The following is a 23,527-nucleotide window of genomic DNA, read 5'->3' as shown; positions in this document are numbered from 1 at the left end:
AAACTATTGAAAGCTTAATGAAAATTTCGAAAAAATTTGAAAACCTTAATAACAATTTCGAATTTTTGAAGGGGCCAAGGCCCCCTCTTAGTTTTCGCCCTTGAAAGGTAGCCATATGTACACCTCTCTTTAGCTTTGTGTACTTTCAAACTTTTTACATTAAGGGTGAGTTTGGATAGATAGTTAGATGCAGTGCATTACATTGCATTTAATTTATCTTTTTGTCTCATGCTACAATATTTAATCTTATCGTCAGCGTTATTTTTACGCTAATCATAGATAAACACACATCCATTCAAACTCACACTAAATTTAAGTATTAAAAAATATTTTAAAATAAGGTATTGATACTTTTTAGCTCACCCTTACTTTGCTAGAATCCACCTCAACCAAACCTTATCAGTCATCTCAAGGAAGCACCTATCCATTCCCCCATACGTAAAACTCGAAATTTTATCATTTAAAAGATAAAATTATGATTATTAAAATAATTATTTTCTACCAATTTGTCATTTAGAAAATATTCTAACCTAATCTCATAATTTGGATTTTTATTTTTCTTTTTTCATCAGCCAACTAATGAAATTATTTAATAATGCTACTGATCTGTACTAAAACATAATATTAATAATAGTAGAAAGAGTGAATCATGCCATATTAAAATATAAGGGCTAAATCCTTAAGTTGACTATATTACAGGGACACAATAAAAATTTGACCAATAATATTTTTACTCCAAAATGACAATTGGGGACCCTAGCCCCTAAGATTAAAACATATTAAAATTTAGAGCCCACGAAAATCTGTGAAGTTCAGTTCCCTCACCAAACATGGCTCGCTGGATTGGCGGAAAATGTAGGCCGATTTCACTGCGAACTCCGTATCCATGGCGGCCTCGGACCTTCCGATCAAACGCCGCGCTAGAAGCCATAGCCACAGCAGCCGAAGAGAAAGTCCGAACCGTGGCGCTATACAATTATCCCTCATTTTCCGGCGCGATCTCCGCTCTCTTCGCTCACCTCTACCACTCCCGCCTTAATCTCCCTTGCCTCATCTTGCCTTCCTCCTCCGTTGAACCGCTCAGGTTCTTTAACCTAAAAAAATTTCAAACTCCAAGGTCTAAATTATTCAAATTTCAGTTTACTTATCGTTTCTTTCATTTTCACAGGGTCGAAGATTTTTGTGTTGAAGGAGAGGGACTAGACACGTGTTATCTCCTCGACTTCATCGGTCCCAAGGGATTTGCATCAAAGCTTTCACAGCAAGCAATGTGCGAGTAAGTGGAATTCGGAAATTTTTTTTTTTTATTTACTTTCGTAATCGTTTCGTTTTAGAAACTGCCAAGTTGGATGACACTACGATTATTTGAAAATTTGTAGGGTGATAGCATTTGATCATCGGAAACCGGCACTTACACAAATTGACTGTTGTGGAGATCCGAGAGTTACATTCAATGTTAATCTTGCGAAGAGTAGCTCTGCTGCTGTATATGAGTATTTTTCTAATAAGCTTGTCAGTATGATGTTTCCTGATGTAAGTGTGTGTGTGTGTGTATTGTCAATCCCTGTATTTTGGTAAAGGTTTAGTCTATGTACTTTTAAAAATTAAATCATCTTGACACCGATAGTATTCTGTCAAAGTTTCCGTATGTTCATCATGATTTGCTTTTGAAGTTGGTATGATTACCTAGGTGTATTGATGGAAAATACTAACGGTGTCAATGATTGGACTAGGATTTCTAAACCAAAGTAGTAAGAGGAATTAATTTTTTAAATATAGAGACTAAATCTCAAGGCTTGGACTAGATGCATATTTTGACCTTGGTTTGCTATGCTTTACTAGAGTGATTTGGTTTTGTGCATTTATGTGTGTGTATATGTATAACCAAGAGATTAAATGATTTTTCTTTGTTTTCCTAATTTGAATTAGGTGGGGGCTGCAAATTTGTTGAACTCAGAAGACCAAGTTCGCCTGGAAAAAGTTCTGAAGTATATTGAAGATGCAGATCTTCGTAGATGGAGCTTACCAGAAATTAAAGCTTTTACAATTGGACTCAGTGAATGGCGCTCCAAGTTGAATTGCATCACTAATCCATACATGTATGAGCAGGTTAATTGTTCAGAAATTGATCCTTTTCCTTTGAGATTTTTTGGGCTATGGTTCATGAGATGAATTCAAACCTTGAAGTTATCTCACTATGCTTTTCTAGATGAAGAAATGGTGTTAAAATCTTCTTAAATTTCCCTAATTGTTTACCCTGTAGCTAACAATTTCTTAGTTGCTAAAACATGGACTCACATGTTGCATCATCTTCATGGTTTTTCTTTTTAATGCTGAAGGCCTTTGTTTCTGTCGCAGTTACTTGGGATCAGTTCTAGTGATTTGATTGCCAAGGGAAATCTGGATATTTCCTCTCGCCAAATAGCTGCAAACAAGTTTCTGGATAAGACATTTAAAGTTCGCTTGGGCAGAGGATTGTATGGGGAGTGCCTGGTAATGACATATCAAAGGTTTCAGATAAATCATCCCCGAAATAGATATCCTTTCTTTGTCATGAGTGGCTCTCTTTTGAGATTAGGATCCCATTCATTACTTTCTGAATTTCGGATATGATCATATGAATCACATGGAGTCGTTTTATCCATTTGACTTATATGTTGTGTCTCTCTTCCCCAAATCTTTTGTCAGGAGTAGGTTACCTTTTAGATTTAGGATCCCAATGATCACTGAGTTACAGATATGATCATACAAATTGCATGGAGTTTGTTTTTTTCCATTTGGCTTATGGTGGTGTCTCTCTTCCCTAAATCTTTGTCTTGAGTGGTTTATCTTTTAGATTTAGGATCCATCCAATGATCACTCTTTGAGTTACAGATATGACAGACGAACTCATGGAGTCTGCTTTTTTCCATTTGGCTTATATGGTGTCTCTTTTCCCTAAATCTTTGTCTTGAGTGGTTTATCTTTTAGATTTAGGATCCATTCATTGCTTTCTGAATTATGGATACAATCATATGAATGGCATGGAGTCCATTTTATCCATTTGACTTATATGTTGTGTCTCTCTTCCCCAAATCTTTTGTCACGAGTGGTTTACCTTTTAGATTTAGGATCCCAATGGTCACTCTCTGAGTTACAGATATGATCATATGAATCGCAAGGAGTCCGCTTTTTTCCATTTGGCTTATATGGTGTCTCTCTTCCCTAAATCTTTGTCTTGAGTGGTTTATCTTTTAGATTTAGGATCCATTCATTACTTTCTGAATTATGGATACAATCACACAAATAGCATAGAGTCCATTTTATCCATTTGACTTAAATCTCTCTTCCCCAAATCTTTGTCACGATTGGTTTACCTTTTAGATTTAGGATACCATTGATTGCTTTCTGAGTTATGGATACAATCTTACAAATCGCATGGAGTTTGTTTTTATCCATTTGATCTCCTTTGGCCTTACTCTTTGTACCTTCCCATTTTCTCTTTTCATTTTCGTAATGTTCTTCAATTAAGTTGTCTTTTACTCTGGTTTTAGGGAGTCAGAGCCGATGGAAACTCTGATTTAAGCGATGAAATCGGCAAGCAGCTAAGTCTAAAAAGTGCCAAAGCCGGGCTGAGGTAAACACATTTGTATGAGATCTTTAAATGTGCTATCATTCTCTTTTCTAAGCAAGATGTGATCATTGTAATTGGCTATTTGTCTTACAATGTATGCATTTCTGATGTTAGGCCCATAGGAGCTGTTATATGCTATAACTTCAGAAGGAAAAATCTTAAGATGTGCCTAAGAAGCACGGATACTGCAACCGATACATCTGAAGTTGCAAAGGTTGGCATCATAAATTAATGCATTCATAACTTCATATTTTATTGCAGAATGAAATATTTTGTGATAAACCTTGAAAATGATTCTTTCCCTTTGTGAACTTGAAGGCATACGGTGGTGGCGGCTGTCCGAGTTCCAGCTCTTTTATAATAAGAATGGATGAGTATAACCAGTGGCGATCCTGAAACGGTTGAAGGTATTAAGTATTTCACTCAGGCTCTAACTTGACAATTACACAATTAATAAAATTCACTAGGTAAATCAGCGCCTATTTGGTCGAGTGATAAAGAATTCGATACCTCTTAAGATAGGTTTCGGGTTTGTGTCTTATAGATGGAGAAAACAGAAAACAGTGCTGTGAGAGATTTATCTCTCATTTAAGGGTCTAATTCAGCTCGACTTTGGATTTAGTCGAGCTTGAAGTGGTTACCAAATACCGAATGGTCATGGACCAAAAAATTCAATAGGTAAACCATATGATCTATGGCTTGTTCAGCAGTGTTTTTGTCTCTTTAAAAGTGCTTTTTGGCGGTTAAAGTATTGCGAAAGTACTTTTTGAACCACAAACAAAAGCAGATTTAAAGTGCTTTTGTGGTTGCAAAATCACTTCTGAGTGTATGATTACTTTTATATTCATTAAGTAATCACATATTTGCATAGTATGTATAAAATTATATTTTAGATTTTATTTTAAATATAAAACATTATTCACTTGTAATATATTCACAAATTTTAAAATCATTAAAATAAAAGTATTTGTAGGATGTAATAAATTTTTTTTGAATAAAATTTAAAAATTAGTTTTATATAAATTTCCAAAGCTAATTTTCATATTTATGTATTTTTAATATTATTTATTTACTTTGTAAACATTACAAATAAGAATAACCTAATAATACCATATTTTAACATGATATGCATTTTATACATTATATATTCTTACAAAATTTCTTAACAGTAATATTAAATAGCATTTCTAAAACACTTTCTTACTGGACTACTTTTTCGAATAGAATTTTTTCCAATTACAACGCGATGCTAAAGTAAATAATTAATATAGTTGACATGAACAATTTAGTTTTTTTCATGAATTGTGATTAGTTAAAAAATAATTTTCACACCTTTTATTTTTTATTTGTTTTATATTTTTAGTTTAAAAGCTTTGATGAACATCCCATTATCTTATTTTCTTAAAAAATTATTATGCCATTTATCCTCAATAGATTTTTTTAATTTACAAATAAATTAGTAAAATAAAAAAATACATAGATACATTTCAAGAAATTAAAATAATAATTTTAATCTCACAAAACACTCCCGTAACTTGCATTTATCTTATAAATAAGTATAAAATGAGTATTTAGAGTTTTATATTTGAAGAAATTCATGAAAAGATTTATATTTTAAAGTTATTTATATATTATTAATATATGATATATATTATGAAAGAGTGAAATAATAATCTTTTATTAGTTCGGAAATAAATCGAAATATTACTAACCTTTGCAAATAAGTAACTCACCATGGTGGTGAAATGGAATAAAATGGTGATTTTAATACTGTACTAAGATTTTGCAACCAATATAGTATTGCAATATTAAAATTTTCGGTATTACGATTTTGCAAATGAATGTTAATCCTAATAAAATTATCATAATAATTTCAATATAGTTCTAAGATTTTGTAATTGCAAATGAATGGGGATTTCAATACAATATTAAAATTTTGTAGCCAATGCAACTGTTATGGTAATTTCAATACAGTATTAAGATTTTGCAATACAGTGCAAACTAAGATTTTGGTGAGGTGGTGATTCCAATACAATATTAAGATTTTACAACCAATTAAGTATTAAAATTTTGCAAATGAATGGTGATTTCATTACAATACCAAGATTTTGCAACCAATATAGTTACAATAGTGATTTTAATACAATATTAAAATTTTGCAAACGAATGATGATTCTAATATAGTGTAAATTAATATTTTGCAAATTAATGGTGATTCCAATACAGTGTACTTAGCCACCAAAATGTTAAGATTTTAGTGACCACCTAAAAGTTGTAACCTTTCTGAAATAACACTTTATGTTTGGTTTGCCTGCATAGTTAAACCATTCTAGGCATATTCAGTTTTCAACAGTATTTCAAACGTTCGGTTGATTGAATGTGATTCCGCAGAATTACCTAACATGGGACTAAACAACAAAGTCCTGTAATAACTAATCAGTACACTCATGTCTAAATGGTTATTTTGCAAATGCTCGAAATGAGGGAAATTTTTTTTTTACCATATTACCCATGAAAAAATAAATCATCTAAAACCCAAAATTTAAAGGAAAAAACTCAATCAAAACTCCCCAACATATGAGTCAACTTAAAAACACATAATATTAGAGTTGTGTGATCAAAATTCTAAGAGTTTGCTTGCAAGTCAAGTTAAACAAAATATATTTTCTTTCTAGAAGATTTAGTATTTATTAGTATAATATATTTAACATTTATTAGCATAGTTTATTTGACCTACTAATTTAGCCTATAAATAGGTTCTTTTGCAATATTAGAAAATATACCCATTAGAGATTATAACTCATAACACATTTAGAGAATTTTGTATTTATATTTTGAGGGTTTTTATTTTCGAGTTTTGAGTTTAGTTTTTATCTCCATATTTTGTACTCTTTGTTCTTTTGTCATTATAGTAAAATTATTTTTACCCGTGATTTTTTATACTCTTTGAAGAGTTTTTTCACGTTAAATTTGTGTGTTCAATTTTTCAATTTATTTCGCTATTTTTTATTACTTGTTGCTTAATCGGGTCGATCCTAACACAAAAAAATAGAGAAAAATGAAAGATTCTCTATCTTCTTAGGTCTTAGGTGAGATTTCATATTCCAAGTGAAGAGAAGAGAGAGACTGGGAGAGGATGAATGTTGGTGTTCTGTATTCATGGCCAGCAATGGATAGTGATGAAGGCAACAGATGAAGCGTGGCTTTGGATTTTTTATTTTCTGAGCTTTTGCACGTGGGTGAGATAGAAAGAGGAGTGAATGGGTGAGACTAAGCAAGAGAAGAGAAGAATCATTATCAATTCATGACCAGCAATGGACAAAGATGAAGGCAAGTCGACGGATGAAGGCAGATTTTGGGTTTTTTATTTTCTAGGTTTTTGCACATGGGTAAGATTGAAGAAGAATGAATAGAATAAGAGAAGAGAAATTATTATGAATCTGAGAATGAAAAGAAATGTTTTAGTACCCCAAAAGTAAATTAGTATAGATAATATTTTTATAAAAATAAAAATATAATTATATTAAAAATGTTATTAAATTAAATTAAATTTTTATTTTTATTAAATCATATTTAATAATAATTCTATTAAAATTTAATAACAGTAATGACCTACTTAACAAAATTCTGTTAAGGGTGCTCTTGTCATTTTAGCTTTTTTGATATGTTATTACAATCTTTATTCCATTCAACCAAACAGAGAATACTATTACAGTACTATTCCATTCCACTCAACCAAACAATTGAATTACTTATTATAATTCTATTCCATTACAGTCCTATTTCATTCCATTGAACCAAACGTAATGTTAGTGTTATGATCTTTTTGAAGTTATGACATTTTTTAAACGACACTTAATCACCTTTTCATAGTGATTACCTTTTTGAAACAAAACTTAGTGTTTGATCTTTCTGAAACGACACTTAATCACATTTCCGTGGTGTTTATATGTGTTTTAGAATCAAGTACAAAATATATACAATGCAATCTTTCTTTCTTTTTTTCTCTTTTAAGTGATTTTTGGTCTTATTCAATTTAAATTGTGCAATTATTAAATTCAAAATTTGATTGCAAAAATAACCATAAAAACATTTGATTTCTGATATTATTTAATTCAAATGTACAATTGTTCCATTCAATAGTATAAGAAGAATTGCTTCGTTCAAGAAAAATACATTATATTATATCTTGGGAATAATATTTCTTTATGCAATTAGACATGTCCAAAGGCTAGTAGCCCACTTGGCCCTAGTGGCTTGGATAAGGATTTCGCATCTCGGGTCGATCCGACCAGAATTTAATTTAAATAATAAAAAATATTTTTAAAATTTAAATTTAATTATAAAAATATATAAAATATCAATTAAAAATATAATTTCTAATAATTTATTATTTTTTAATTAGTGAAAAAGTCTTTTTGGACTGGTCGAGTAAGCTTGAAAACGGGCCTGAGCTTGAAAATTTTTTTAGAATTAGACCTCAGCCCGACCCATGAACACTTTTAATTGCAATATATCATGGGAATATTATTATTTTTATTGTTCTGCAAATAACAATCCTTAGAAAAATTGTGTGGAGTAACTGTCAAATTTTCTTTTGGATCCAAAATTTTTATATAAGAATAATAAATTGAAAAGAACTATTTATATATAGGCTTAATTTACGATTTAGCTCTTAAAGTATACTTGTTTTTCATTTTGATATCTAAATTTTTGTCCCAATTTGGTACTTAAAGTATGATTTAGTTATATTTTTAGTCTATTTTTACATATGTTAAAAATTATTATAGTCAATCACAAAGTGCCATTTAGCATCTTTATGTAAAAAACAAATATTTTTATTAAATGTATATACATATTAAAAATATAAAATGAAAATAAATATATAGAAAATTCAAAAAATATATAAAAATCTAGAAAAAACATCTAAATTATAAAAATAAAATTTACAAAAATATGATAATTGAAAATAAATTAGTTGAATTAATAATATTATTACAAAAAATGTAAAAAATTGTAAAATTATAAAATGATTGTAAAAAGTTTTAAAAATAATTTTTATAAAGTTCTAAAATATATAATTATAAAATTCTAATAAGGTATTAATTTTTTTTCAATTACCTGAAATTTAAATACCTTTTAAAATTTTATAACATTATCAATTTTATATATTATTTTGACTTTTAAAATTTATAATTATATATTTTAGAGTTTTATAAAAATATTTTAAACTTTTAAAATATATATATTATATATGATTATTTTACATTTTAAATCAATATAATATATATAATACTAAAAAAAGGACACGTGACATGTTCTAATTTTAAATTTAGAATAAGTAGATGGTCAATGTCGGCCAACGATCGGTCAAAGTCGAAAGCATTTTTTAATATTTATATATTTAATATTTTTATTTTTAACTTAAATTTAAAATTTTTTATTTTAAATAAACCTAATTGCCATGTGACAAAATTTTTTGTCAAAATATATCACGTGGTACTTTTTCATTAACCAGATTTGTCTAATAGGTTTTTTAATGTCCATTACAAAATGGACCAAAAATAGAAAAAAAATGATACTTTACTATTAAATTGGGTCAAAAAAATATTATATGAGAGAGCAAAATAATAATCTTTAAAAAAAAAAAGTTGGTTTCGAACCAACCACAACTTTACTTACCTTTGCACATTCGCATCCAACTAAGATATTGGCATTCGTACTAAGACTTTGACATCTTTGCAACTTACGTCAGCATTTGTGCTAAGGGTGGATTTGGATGAATGGTGCGTTTATTTGCAATTAGTGTAAAAACAGTGGTGGTGATGAGATTAGATACTGTAGTGTGAGACAAAAAGTAAGTTAAACGCGCCGCACCCCACCGCTCATCCAAACTCCCTCTAAAACTTTAACACCTTTGCAACTTTAATAACAATCAACTTAGCAAGTGATGCTTAAAAAGTGTTTGTCCTTTTGTTGATGTGCTGAGTTGGCAGTGATCTCTTAAGTTGGAGAATTGGGTTTATGATATTGCTGCTTCCTGTAGACACAAGAGAATTAAGGGGATTACAGGTGATTATGGGTTGCGTCAGGTCGAGTTTAGTCAAGTTGTAATAAAATTTTAAGTCTGTTTATAGGCTCGAGTTCAGCTCGACCCTAAAAATAGGTCTAAAAAATTTTGCTCAAGTTTAATCAGGATAAAAAAAGCTAAAACCTGAGCTCAGCCTGGTTTGCTCGTATTAATTTAAAACATTAAAATAAATGTTTCTCAACAAATTGAAAATAAATTAAAAAATCTTTATACTTAAATAACACTAAAATAAGACAAGCAAATACCTCTAAAATAGTAGTAAAGTTAACAATAAAATAAGAGTTATACAATATCTAAATAATAACAACAATAGTAGCAATACAATAGTGAAATGACAACAAAATAGTGAAAAAGCAACAACAATTTTTTTCTTTTTGCAAATTCAGGCTAGGCCCGAGCAAAAAAAAAGCTTACCTGAGGTCCGACTCATTTTCTAAACGGGCCTTTTTTGTCCAAGCTTATTTTTCGGACTTATATTTTTGCCCAAACCCTCCCACTATTCAGATGGACACTCGACCCGACCCACGATCAGGTCTAATCAGGACCCGACCCATGATCAGGTCTAATCAGGATTTTGATATTGAAATGTATTTTTATACTTAGATTAGTAAGAAAAGCTTTACAAGAGAGAAACAAGAGCTTAACTAAGCAAGGAAGTACGATAGATTCTAGAGATTAAGGACCTATTTAGTAAAGTGTTGAAAAAAACAATATTTTTAGTAACTTAATTTTTTTAAACTTTGTTTGATAACCCACAATGAAACTTACTGGATTGAATATTTTCTACAAAAAAGTGTAGAGAATGATAAATAGATAAGGACTTACTTATCACTTATAGAGAATAAATTCAATTGTTTTATTTTATTTTATTCTTTTCATTTAAGGCTATATTATCATTTATCAAACAATTTAATTATAATCAATATTTAATTTTAAGTAATACACTAAACATATTTTATAATTTAAGTCCAACACTTAATTTTTCAATACTTTTTTTTAGCACTTATTTTTTTTAGTTTATAAAAAATATCGTAAAGAGAGCTTGAGTTTATACTTAGTGGCCCACACAATAATGATTGGTTAATCGTTTGTCTTCAAGGGCATAGCTAAGGGGGGGGCTAGTAGGAGTCCCGGTCCCCCAAAAATAGAAAATTTTTTTATTTAGGCCCTTTCAAGTTTTTAAAATTTAAAATTAGTAAAGGTAAAATTACACTTTGGCTCCCTAAAAATGATAAAAAAAATTTGATTTACTGCTTTAAAAATTATAAAGATATAAACTATTAAAATGGTGAAATTATATTTTTACTATCATAAAAATTACAATTTAATTTCAACCCTCCTAAAAAAAGTTTCTGACTTCTCCGCTGCTTGTGTCAATATAACATTTATTTCTAGTGATTGTTTTGTTGGATTTTCAGTCCCTAAAAGTTGCATTTTATGCTAAGTGCCTCACTTTTTAATTGTTAGATGGTAATGCAAGAAGTTTGGATCTTGCAATCTTTGTGCTTCTTTTAGGTTATAATCTAAATTCTATCGAGCTATGCCTGATTTGTCTATAGGAACATCACATATATGAAATCACAATTAAAGCTTTCATTTAACACTTAGATAACACTTAGGGCACCACGTTTGGTTCACTGTAATGGAATAGAGCTGTAATTGAATAGAGCTGTAATGGAATAAAGCTGTAATCAGTAATTCAATTGTTTGGTTGAATGGAATGGAATAGAATTGTAATAGTATTCTTGTATTTGGTTGAATGGAATGATGTTGTAATAGCATAAGGAAAAAAAACTAAAATGACTAGAATACCCTTAGCAGAATTTTTTTAGGTAGATGATTATTGTTATTAAATTTTAATAAGATTATTATTAAAATAATTTAATAAAATAATATATAATTTAATAAAATTCTTAATATAAATATTATTATATGAATTAAAAATCATAATATATAATACTATAAAATAATATATAATCTACATTATTATTTTTAAACGCAATACATATTTAATGTGCTAAAATATCTTTAGTGAAACAAATAACTTAATTATTCTATAATAAAAACAAAATATTAGAAGTAACAAATAACTTGAAAATTATATTTCACATCCAAACATAATATTCATATATTAACAAAAGTTACATGATTTCATTAGTTTATAGGTCATAATCCATATGTTATAAAATTTTACAACATCAAAAAGTTACAACATTGTAATGACATTCTATCATGTCATTATACCATCCAAATATTACAAACACAAAAAGTTACCAAAATATCATCAACACAACCATGATTTTTAATAGTCAGCAAGAAATCTTTTGACCCATTCCAATCGCACAGAAGAAGGTAAACTAAAGAAAATGAGCATTTGCGTTGGATGATCTAGAATTTTGCTCAATGCGCGATAGCGCTCATCCTTAGTTAAACCTTCCACTTCACATAATGTTGGATATAATGTTAGAGCTCTTTCTTGAATGGTCATTTCTGACTTTTTTTGAATTAGCACTTCGGAGGCAATACTCCTACTGATTTCAACGCCAACGGTTCGTATATTTTCTGCCAATAAAGTGGTAGCATCATGAAATGAAGTAGAAGAAATATGGTCACTTGCATCAGAAATATTTTTTTCTTCTTCTTTGAAAATGTGGAATCACCTTGGTTTCTAGCTGGTTGCGGTTGTGTAGCTAAAAGATTCATGTCATCCAAAGAAACATCAACTTTGCATCCACAGAAATTGTTTCTTTCTTCATGAGTATTTGTAGTAGCTACATCCTCAACATCTATTTCTTCAATAATATCAGCGGCTGTTTGAGCATCTTTCCCAGTGGCTCGATTTTTTGCATAAATGGTAGCAAGTTGGTCATAATAAGGGAAACTACGATGTTTGAATTGACCGGCTTCTTTATGACTATAAAAATGAGGAATTCATATTAGATATAAGTTTGGTCAAAATAAGATAATAAAGACTTGAAATAATTCTTACATTTATATATGAGTTCCACACCGCATCTTCAGCAACAACAAGCTGCCTATGCTCATCCCAACCAAAACCGCTATTGTTTTTTCCACTAAGCATGTCATAAACGATTGACCAATCCCTTTTCAATGTTCTAATCCTCGATTCAAGATTAGGTTTAGCCTTCAACATGGCATTGGGTAAAACTTTTTCTAACATTTTTTTCAACTCATTTAAATAACTGGCTTTGAATCCCATTCAGCATTGAAGGTTCCAACATTGTGCAAGTCGACCATACAGGCAACCAACGCAGCATCTTTGTTTGGAACCCATTTTCTTTTGGTTCCTTGAGAATTTTGGGAAGAAACACTTGATTGTGAAAAACATGACATAAGAAAAAAACAAATTAAAATTAAGTTCAATATTATGAATCAAAAGGTCAACACTTTATAAAATTATAACACATGATGAATCAAAAGAAAATAAATTATAATTCAACAAGTCTAGTACAATACAAAAAACAATTCAAACACCACCAAAGTTCCATAAACTAGAAATGTAACACCCCAAACCTGGCGTAGACGTTATGGTCGAATCTGGCGTGTCACATTGAAGTGTCTTTCGAATAATGAACTCGTTGGTAAAAATTTGTTTCTAAGTTTATAAAACCCCTTTATTAATAGTAACAAATCAACTAGTCAAAATGTTTATCTAGTTATCTGATATTGTTTTAATAAGTTGGTCTAAAATTGAGGAAGCTTTTTAAAGTCTATTGTTAGATTTCATGTTTTTGAAAACAATAATTATTTTTAAAAAAATTCATCTTTCCCTAAACTAGCAGTTTAAAATAAGTAAGCAAAACCCAATTAAAAATTAAAACCAAATTAAAGGCCTTATTACACAAAAACAAAACCTAACATATAAGTTAAGGTAAAATAACAGCCAATGTAAACCGCAGCAGTCGTGTGGCTTCCTCCGAATCCTTCGTAGTTCCGAATCGTCTATGGGTGAGGATTACCTGCACAGTTAAAAGGAGATGGTGAGTTTACGAAACTCAATGTATAACCCCCTAACAGTCAATTAGTATACGACATGCAGTGACAGTCTGGGCCTGAGCCCTATACAGTAACAATGTGGGCTTTAGCCCAGTACAGTATCAGTACAGTGCAATAATGCAAACTATCCCAATCCAGCCAACACACCACTCTGTACCACCAACACACCATGTGGGGATAAAATCGACCCACCCAGCCAACACACCAATATCGCAAAAAAGTCGCCAAGAGTAGCATCGCAATGTAGGCGCCAATATCGATGATCGTAGCAAAGTTGCCGAAAGCAATATACTTCCTCTATAACAGAATCCCAACCCCATGCAATATGTCATGTCATAAATCATACGTGTATACGAAATATTATATTTAATCATAGTCATACATACATAAGGTCGTAATAGTCATTCCAACTCCTAGGGGTATAACAGTCATTTTACTCTACGGGGGTATTTCGGCCATTTTACCTTATGAGGGTATTTCGATCATTTTACCCTTCGAGGGTATTTCAGTTATTTTACCCTTCGAGGATATTTCAGTCATTTTACCCTTCGAGGGTATTTCGATTATTTTACCCTTTGAGGGTATTTTAGTCATTTTACCCTTTGAATCTCAAGTTGGGCTTACCACTCGAGCGTTTGCACGCCCGTGTGGTCTCAAATGCTGTGTTTATGGCTTTTTGGCTTTTCACCGATCTACGGTTGCGGTGGGGTGATTACACACCTGATTTGTGAAAACGCACCAAGATCCACAAGCATCCAAAATCTACATTCATACAAGTTTTCCGTTGTCGCTAAACAAAAAGGTTAATCTCCTTCTTTTTACACCCTTAACCAAAACATTTACCTCGATCGACAAAAGTGGTTTAGCCCACTTATACCACTGACGAATGTTGACTATAATCCTTTAGACGGGTATCTGCATCACAACCAGATTATTAACCAAAATTGTTTAGTCAAGTGGTTTAAATCCCCTTCATGAAAACTTACAAAAACGCAACAAACATTCGACCTACACCTAGAAAGTTAGCCCACATATCTGCCTTAAATTGAGAGAAAAGAAAAAGGTTTCGATGATTTGGTATTACTTGATACTCCTTCAACCCTCTAGGAGTTCGAACCAACAGAAAGGAGTGATAAACGGTTAAACCACAAACAATAAAAGAAAATAACTCTCAATAAAAAAGAAATAAAATGAGGTGAAAATCAAGGATAGAAAGAGAAAAATATTCGGCCAAAGAAGAAGAAGAGAAAAGAAAGAAGGTTCGGCCAACAGAGAAAAGAAAATGGAAAGAAAGAGAATGAAGGATTCTACAAAGAAGAGAGGGGAAAGAGGAAAGAAAAGAGCAGAATAAGACAAACTCGAGAGGCACTTCCCAAAACTTGGCAAAAGTCGGCACCAAAAGCTAACAGGAGAACACGAAATTGACCCAAAACCGAGTATCTTTAGAATCTAAAGACCAAATTCAGCAGATGCTACCCCAATAAGTTCTTCCAAATGCCAAAAATACCAATCTATTCCCCCTAGCTGAAATCCCAAGACTTCAATTACCCCAAACGGCACACACACCCCCTAATCAAATTCCTCAATTCTTTCCTAAAATCTTTCCCCTTATCCCTCATTGATTTTCTCCACCAATTCCTCCTCAACTCCCCTAACCACTCCATTCAAAATCCATTCAAACTCCCCATTAGCTGTGTTTCAGTCCAACTCCACTACCTACACAGCTCAAGCAGCAAAATAAATGTTCAATTGCACAACCCAAGACTTGAACCTCAGACCTCACAATTACACAACATGCCACCTTGCCACTAGACCACAAGCTCTTTTTGTGTCATGAAACAAACTCTAATATTTATAAGTCCTATATACCAAAGTCCAGATTCAATTAAGAGCAAAATTAAAAATTCTGCCAAGGCCAAGACTTGAACCCAGGCTTCTCAAACACTCCCAAACACACCCAAATCACTTAGCCATTAAAGAAAAAAAGAAATTTGTGTCAAAACATACAAAAATTAAAGACTTAGATTTTTAGGGAGTTACAAGAAACATGAAATAACATAAAAAAATTAACGTTTATTATTTTTACCCAAAACCTAACTAATTTCTAGATGTTTGCCATTCATTGAACATTTGGTTAGCTAGTTCCATCCTTTAAGTAGCCCATGCATCCGGTGGAGTAATATTTACGATATTCGGTTCATCGTCATCTATCATATTACGAGGTAATCCTTCTTCCAACACCGCTTCAATAGGATTAAGACTCATATAGGTTCGAATAAAATTATGGAGCAAATAACATGCAATAATGATTCTATTGTGCACCCTCATAGGATAGAATGATGGACTCCTAAGTATTCCCCATCTAAGTTTTAATAACCCAAAGCATCTTTCAATAACATTACGTGTTGAAGCATGTTTCATATTGAAAAATTCTTCCGGAGTACTTGGTTGGTAACCCTGACGCCACTCATTCAAATGATATCTTTGTCCTCTAAAAGGTGCAAGGAATCCCTCACAATTTGTGTATCCAACATCAACTAGATAATAACAACCTATAAAAAAACTATTTGTCATGGTTAATTTCCCCAAAAAGTATAATCTTAAAGATTAATTCAAAGTCCTCTAATTTTGCACTTTACCATGAGGAACTTTTAGTCCATGTCTCCTACTAATGGCATCTCGAAGAGCTCGTCCATCAGCAGCAGAACCTTCCCAACCAGGAAGAACATAAACAAAATGCATATCAGGTGTACAAACACCTAACATATTTGTTGCTATGTCACCTTTTCGCGTTCGATATCTAGGTTTATCAACTGTTGGAACCCTAATCTTGATGTGTGTTCCATCTAAAGCACCTAAGAAATTCTACATCACATGTATAAAACCTTGAGTTAGGATACTATATTTAAATCTAAATCAACTAAATTATGTACAAGCTATATATAGAACTCACTCCAATACCTTGAACCGTTTCCACCTTGGGTCTGTAGAATTAGCTATAATTGGCTCAGCTTTTTTAAACAACACATCTTGTAAGCGTATGACATCATTTAAAACATTGTGAAATGATCTGCTAACGGTTTTCTCGGACCTATTAAAGTGATGCTTGATAACTCAATTTTTAAGGTGATGAGAAATGATATGTAAAATCATTTTCACTTGCTCATCAACAAACATGTTCCTTGACGACTTCAATTCCCCTAAAGTTTGTAACATCTCACATAGTTTAAAAAAGGTAATTCTATTCGTCCTAACTTGTTCAATACAGGTCTCGTCACTAGCATATACAAGTCTTTTCACATAATCTCGTTTTGCATAAAAATCTAAAATATAAGATCTAATCATTGGTCTATAAGTATGTAGGCTATGGATGGCACCTAATGTAACTAAGAACCAACTCGCAGCTGTACACGTTTGCAACCACATTGTCAATACAAGGCCGATTCTTTTAAGCCTCACACTTTGTAGTATTAAAGGCAGACGAGCCATTACTGCAAGATATTAAAGTGATATATATCTTCAAATCGTAGTAAAAAGGTCACATTTCTCCAATACTAATTTCAATAACAGTAAAATAAAATCAAAAAATTTAATTGCCAAAGAACTTACAGTGATTTAGTGAATACAAGGCGCTCAACTGTGGGTGGAGGAAGCAATCAAACAAGCCAAAGAAGAAGAGGAAGTAATAACACACTATCAAAGAAAAATGAACAATACATATTAAGAATTTTTAGAAAGCACAAAATACAAATTACAACTATCTTTGCAAGTAAAAAACTTGAAATTCATTTCTTTATCAATCACCCAAAAAATAAAAAAAGAAAGAAAGAAAAGAAAAGAATGTGTTTTTGTGGATTTGATTAATTGATGGTGATGTTTAATAATTATTTTTTAAAAAAATACCCATTTGATTAATATGAATTTAATAATTTTTATGAGAAAAGAAAATAAGGTCTTAATTTCTTTTATTTTGTATTAACTCAATTCGATTATAGGTATATAGTGTGTTAAATATCTTAAAATTATGTATTTTAAAATATTCAATTTTTATTTTTATTTAAATAAAATCTAAAACTCCATATACATTACATTCTTACCATAACATGATTTGTTTGTAGCATTTTACTTTTTTTTGTTTCGTTTGTTGAGATAATTTTTGTAGTGTTAATTATAATTTTAATCAAACAATATAAGTAATATAAAACATTGGTTGAAGACCAAAATTAAATATAACATAAATTAAAGACATCGAAAATAAAAATAGTTTAATAATATATTAAAAGATTAAAATAGTTTTAAATGAAACATATCAAAAATAAAAACATAACGAAAATTAAATATAACCAAAATGTTCTTGTTTAAAGTAAAAAGATCAAATCCAAATTGTAAATGTAGTTTAACATGTATATATTGTCTTTTCCGTATTACTAAAAAAGAGTAATGGTATTATCATTCCAGTGGAGATATTTGTTTATGTCCCTTTTCCTTGTTCATTTTTTTGTTGTTGTTGATTCTTGGCATTTGGTAGCCTACGAGGTTTGCTGCTCTTTACCTTGGCAGCCTCATTTTCCATTAACAAATCTCATCTTTCCAAAGTTGAACACATAACTAACTTACAACAAAGACATTGGGAGGGTATTGTTACCTTAGCACACCCTTGAGTGATATTTTTCCCCTTCTTGTTGCTACCTTTAACCTACAATGAGGACCAAAAATTAATTTCCTTTAGGAGTTACAGAGGATGATCAAATAGGTTCACAGATCCCTTACTTTGATGATGAACGACTCGATGTGCATAAACAAATGACTCAGCATTCTACCACTTAAAAGATGATTTGTTCAAGGAGTGGATAGATTTGCTTTAAAGCTAGTTTCTATTGTTGAAAGATGCATAGAACACGAGCATAAATCACTTTGAAGTTCTTACTTATAAATACATGCAATGAATCTTATCATAGCATAGGCTGCAAGGCAAATTTTCGAAGTATATATATTCAAGGATAACATGAATTACATGTGAGACATGAAACTTACCAATCTGCTTATTTGCAAAAATAAGAAAAATAAGAACTGCTACTCCTCTCAGCTCATCTTCTTGTAAAAGATTCACCCGTGAAACTTGTCCAGAAGAAGCATTAATGAAATACATAAAACAAGCATTGACAAATGAAGTAGGATATTGTAAACACCAAGTAAGCGTTGTTGGTTACAAACATATAAACAAGTCATCATCACATTCTAGGGAGCAGAAAGAAGGTTTTCATGTAGCATTCTTTCTTTTTATCAAACTTCTAAAATATAAATGTTACTACAGTGGACCATGAGATCAATGTTACTGCATGCAAAGTAATCTATATATCATCTTTAATGCATGGAATATTTATAAGATAAACCACAGCAAGGTTTTAGGAAGTTTTTAAGAAAGAGGGTGATTGATATTTATAAGATATACCATAGCAAAGTAATCTATATATCATCTTCAATGCATGGAATGTTGCTATAGAGGCTGGTTTATACTAGAAGCACCGTTTTATTGAATATGGGAACAAAATATGAACCATATACTAAAATTGAATAGGATGATTAATCTTTTCTTCTGTCATGAACACACGAAAGCATAGATGTAAACTTTTATTTTATTTCAACACTTTTAGACATTGAGATAACCTGGAATAGCGCTAATAAATTAAATCCCAAGTCCTAATTATAAAAGTGGTACAAATAGTGGCATCCCATGAATACAACAGTGAAATGCTATGATAGACTCAAAGTTAGTTTGTTCTAAAGGTAAAAAGAAAATCGAAATTCACTTATTAGCCATGGGATTGTTAATAACAATTAGGGGTGTACATTTGGTTAACCGACCCGAAATAGCTATAACCGAATTAATCGACCTTCTAAAATTTTTAACCGTTAACCGAACTGAAATTTTTTAAAAAAACATTAACCGAACCGAATTTTTTTTGGTTAATTAGGTAGGTTAACCGAATTAACCGAAAATTGTATGGTTTTTATTTTTGATTAAAAATTAATCGAATTAACCGAATTAACTGAATTAACCGAATTGCCCGAATTACTCGAATTGAATCACTACATAATTAAAAATATTACATAAGTCTTTGAATCACTACATAATTAAAAACATTACATAAGTCTCGAAATTAACACATAATTGAAATGTAAGTCTTTAATATTCTCCATTTATATCCATTTCTTCTCTCCAAAAAATCTCCATGTGCATTAAACCTAAAAAAAAAAAAAACATGTGTAATTGGGTAGAGACTTAGAGTTAGACTTTAGTTTTAGTTTTATTGGGTTGGGTAATTGGGTTGGATTGGATAATTTTATTTATTAATTTTTTCAATTTAACCGAAAAATTCGGTTAACCGACTGGTTTCAAACCGAATTAACCGTTAACCAAAAAATCATAAAAAATTAACCGACCCCCGATCGAAAAAATTCGGTTAACCGACCGATTAACCGAATTCGGTCAGTTAACTGAATTTTTTCGATTTTACCCGAATTATGCACACCCTAATAACAATAGTTATAAAATCTAGGCATACACTTCTTTTACAACTTAAAAGAACTTACGGGATGTCATATAAGTTTTAGAGCAAAAACTATTAGCTTAATTAAATTTCTAAGCGGCCAGATGCAAACTCATAAACACAAACTTTACATAGAGCTTCTAGAAACCAAACATCTTATTTCAAAGTTGCCACTAGCCAGCAAAATATTAGTAAATAATGAAGGGATATAAAAACAATGCATGTTTGTGAAAGTTACCTGATACTTGTCTGTCCACCTGAATCAGTAAATAATAAAGATGTTATTAAGACAAGAAATTGACATCACTTGTGTTAAAATATTAAAGCTCCAAATGATAAAAGAAAGCAAAGTTGTAGAACAAGGTATTAAATGAATACATTTCAGTCTAAACTAAAGCATTAAAATTCCACAACTTAATACTATTAGTTTTGACGAAGTTCAGTGGCTTTGAATAACAACAAACTTGGAATCAGAAAAGAAGAACCTTAAGTTTGTAGAAATAGCTTTTGGATTGGTAGCTAGAGATAGAATATCCCACATAATATCATATTTCATCCAGTATCGGAAAAGTAAAGCTTTGATGATAAAGAGTGATTAGTGCTGTAAATTTGCTTAAAGCTGCTACTATGATGGTTTTACGGAAGAAATAATAAGAACAGATATATAAAGATATAGATAAGAGGCAAAAGAATCATGCAAGTTGTGGATTAAAGCTACTTTATGCAGTTGAGATTTACAATAACAAGCATTATCTCAAGCCTTTGATATAAGAAATTATGAACTTCGACATCTCTTTACCTTCAAACAATAAAATCGATAAGAAAATATTATCAAACTTTCAGGACAGTACTATAAAAAATCTACTATACATGTTAAAGATCCAGATCAAGAAGTAGTGATCGACATACCTAAATCCCACTCTTGCAATTTGATGTCATTGTACTACACTGTTTCGGCATACCTCTCTCTCACATAAGCCAGCAAGGGCCCACTCAGCCCCTTCCCAAGCCGACTGGTTGTTCGATTCTCTCTCGTCCCAAGCCACCTTAATGCCTCCACTCGGTGCGCAACTTGGGTAAGAAAAAAAAGACATACATGAAAATGAAAGGAACAACAGAAGGAAAAATGTTTACCTGACCTTGGATGAAGGGGAGGAATGTCGGAGTCGAAGGAAGCAAGAAGTGGTTGCCGTTTGAGTGTTTTTGAGGTGAGAAGTTGTGAGGGTAAAATAGGGTTCATATGGCAATGAATGAGTAAACGGTGAAAAGGGAAGGGAATAGAAATCCCCAAATATCTCTGCTTAAGCCCGGAATGGAATATACCCATAATAGGGTATTCCCTTGAACCAAACATCTGTTTAAGTGGGCCTGCAGAATAGGCTTGTAATAGACAAGTAATGGAAACATCCCCTTAGATTCAACCCTGTTATGTCTCTTTCCTTTTCCTTTAGTAATGATTAAAAGAAGGTAAGTGGATATTTTTTTGTCCTTTTCACAAACAAATAGGAATTAATGTAATACTTAGTTTTTAAGTCTAATTTGGTCAAAAATAGAAATTTAATATTTTGTTCAATTTTGCAAATAGTTAACTCAAATTTGTTTAAGTTTATTCATTTTATCTTTTTATTTTCAATATATGCTATTTTTAGTTTAATATTTAATAATTATATTTATTTTATTTAAATCTAAATATAAACATTTTATTAACTTGGACTGCCGCGTAAGGCATCCAAGTTGGCATTTAAAACCCATTTGGACTGTCACGTAGGACTGCCGTTAGGAAGGTAATGGAGTTTAATGGTAAAGTGATCACTTCGTAACAAAACGATAATGTAAGTGACAAAAATGTAACATTTCAAATATAAGTGACTAAAATGTAATCTGGGGCAAACAAAAGTGACTATTTTTGTAATTTACCCTTTATAAAATTTTAATGGTAGTTATAATAACTTTTTTTTAAATAATCTTATTATAAGATCTGATCATATATAATCTTTTTGACAAAATGTCTAGAATTATCCATAGTCCCTTCCCAGCTCATAATAGGAGGATAATACGCTTTAGTGCACTCGAACATATCCTCCTACATTGAAAATAATACCCATGCCAATACAAAAGTTACGCAATGTAAAATTTAGATGTTGATATATGATAATTATACTGGTAAAATTTAAAGTTAAGTATTTAAAGACCCAAACCTTAGCATTTGTTAAAAATGGTAGGTTTTTTTTTTTTTCACTATGAAAATAGTTTGAAATTGGAAAATTGGTCTATTTTTCCTCTTTTCCGAGTTTTGGCATGCATACATATGATGTGTGCATTCTCTTTTAAATTATTTTAGATTTAAATTTTCTTATGTGTGAGTTTTGTCTAGAATTATTTTGATCTTAAATCGAGTATATATTAATTTTTAGTCCGTTATATTTGTATCGAGTTGATTATAATTTTAATTTATTTAGTAATTTGTTGTTACAATTGAACTTATAAACTCCTAAAAAGGTTGATTTTCTTTTTGTTTAATATGTAATTGAAGGCATTGATGAAAACCTAATATAATAAACATAAATAATTGGAAGAAGATGATAATTTTTGCATTCACCAACACAAATTCAAACATTAGACAAATAAGATATAACACATGAAAACGAATATATAAAAGATTATTTGATGCAAAATATTACTATTATTTTTTTCAAGTTAAGTACTAAATTTAAGTTATAAAAGTATACAATTTTAAACTAGTATTGTTTTATAAAACTAATATAGTTTTAAATGAAATAAAAATAAAATAAAATAAAATTTAAGTTATAAGTATTTTTAATTTGTGTTTAAAAATTTAAGTTGCTAAAAATATTAAATTGGAAAAGATGTACGGATATGAGGGTAAATTATCAAAAAAAGCCCTATTTTTTTAAAATTTACAGAAATGGGCCCAGTAATTTATTATTTACCGGAATGGGCCATTTTCCCCAAAATCGCGTCCACGTCAGCGCGATGTCAGGGGACGTGTCAGAACATCGCGTCCACATCAGCGCGCTTTGCTTACGTGGACAAAAATCGCACCTACGAGGACGCGATTTGCTGACGTGGATGAACAGTTTATGTTTTTTAGCTTGGAAAACTTTGAAAGGCCATAACTTCTGCCTCGGTTGTCGGATTGAGACGATTTTTTTTTGATTTCGAATAAATTTTCGAGATCTACGCGCTGACAAATGCCGAAGGCGGTTTGCTTGATTTTAAATCGAAAAAGATCCT

General features: G+C 30.8%; 1 protein-coding gene across 3 annotated transcripts; it reads left to right on the top strand.

The window, feature by feature from the left end:
• Positions 1-790: 790 nt before the first annotated feature.
• Positions 791-7,080, top strand: LOC105782968 (uncharacterized). Of its 3 annotated transcripts, XM_012608097.2 has the most exons (9): positions 791-1,084; positions 1,169-1,276; positions 1,380-1,533; positions 1,930-2,109; positions 2,359-2,493; positions 3,534-3,616; positions 3,728-3,827; positions 3,932-4,020; positions 6,696-7,080. In XM_012608097.2, exons 1-8 carry the CDS (start codon positions 831-833, stop codon positions 4,007-4,009), a joined length of 1,092 nt encoding a protein of 363 aa, XP_012463551.1. In that variant the 5' UTR covers positions 791-830; the 3' UTR covers positions 4,010-4,020; positions 6,696-7,080. The 3 variants fall into 3 exon arrangements, with proteins under 3 accessions (XP_012463551.1, XP_052482044.1, XP_012463550.1); XM_052626084.1 differs by lacking the exon at positions 6,696-7,080 and having other exon boundaries at positions 1,380-1,512; positions 3,932-4,535; XM_012608096.2 differs by lacking the exon at positions 6,696-7,080 and having other exon boundaries at positions 3,932-4,535.
• The last annotated feature ends 16,447 nt before the right edge of the window (positions 7,081-23,527 follow it).

This window comes from Gossypium raimondii, chromosome 13 (genome assembly GCF_025698545.1).
Source record: "Gossypium raimondii isolate GPD5lz chromosome 13, ASM2569854v1, whole genome shotgun sequence".
NCBI classification, from domain to species: domain Eukaryota; kingdom Viridiplantae; phylum Streptophyta; class Magnoliopsida; order Malvales; family Malvaceae; genus Gossypium; species Gossypium raimondii.
The sequence above is the reverse complement of the archived record's forward strand: the minus strand, read 5'-3'. Positions and strand labels throughout refer to the sequence as shown.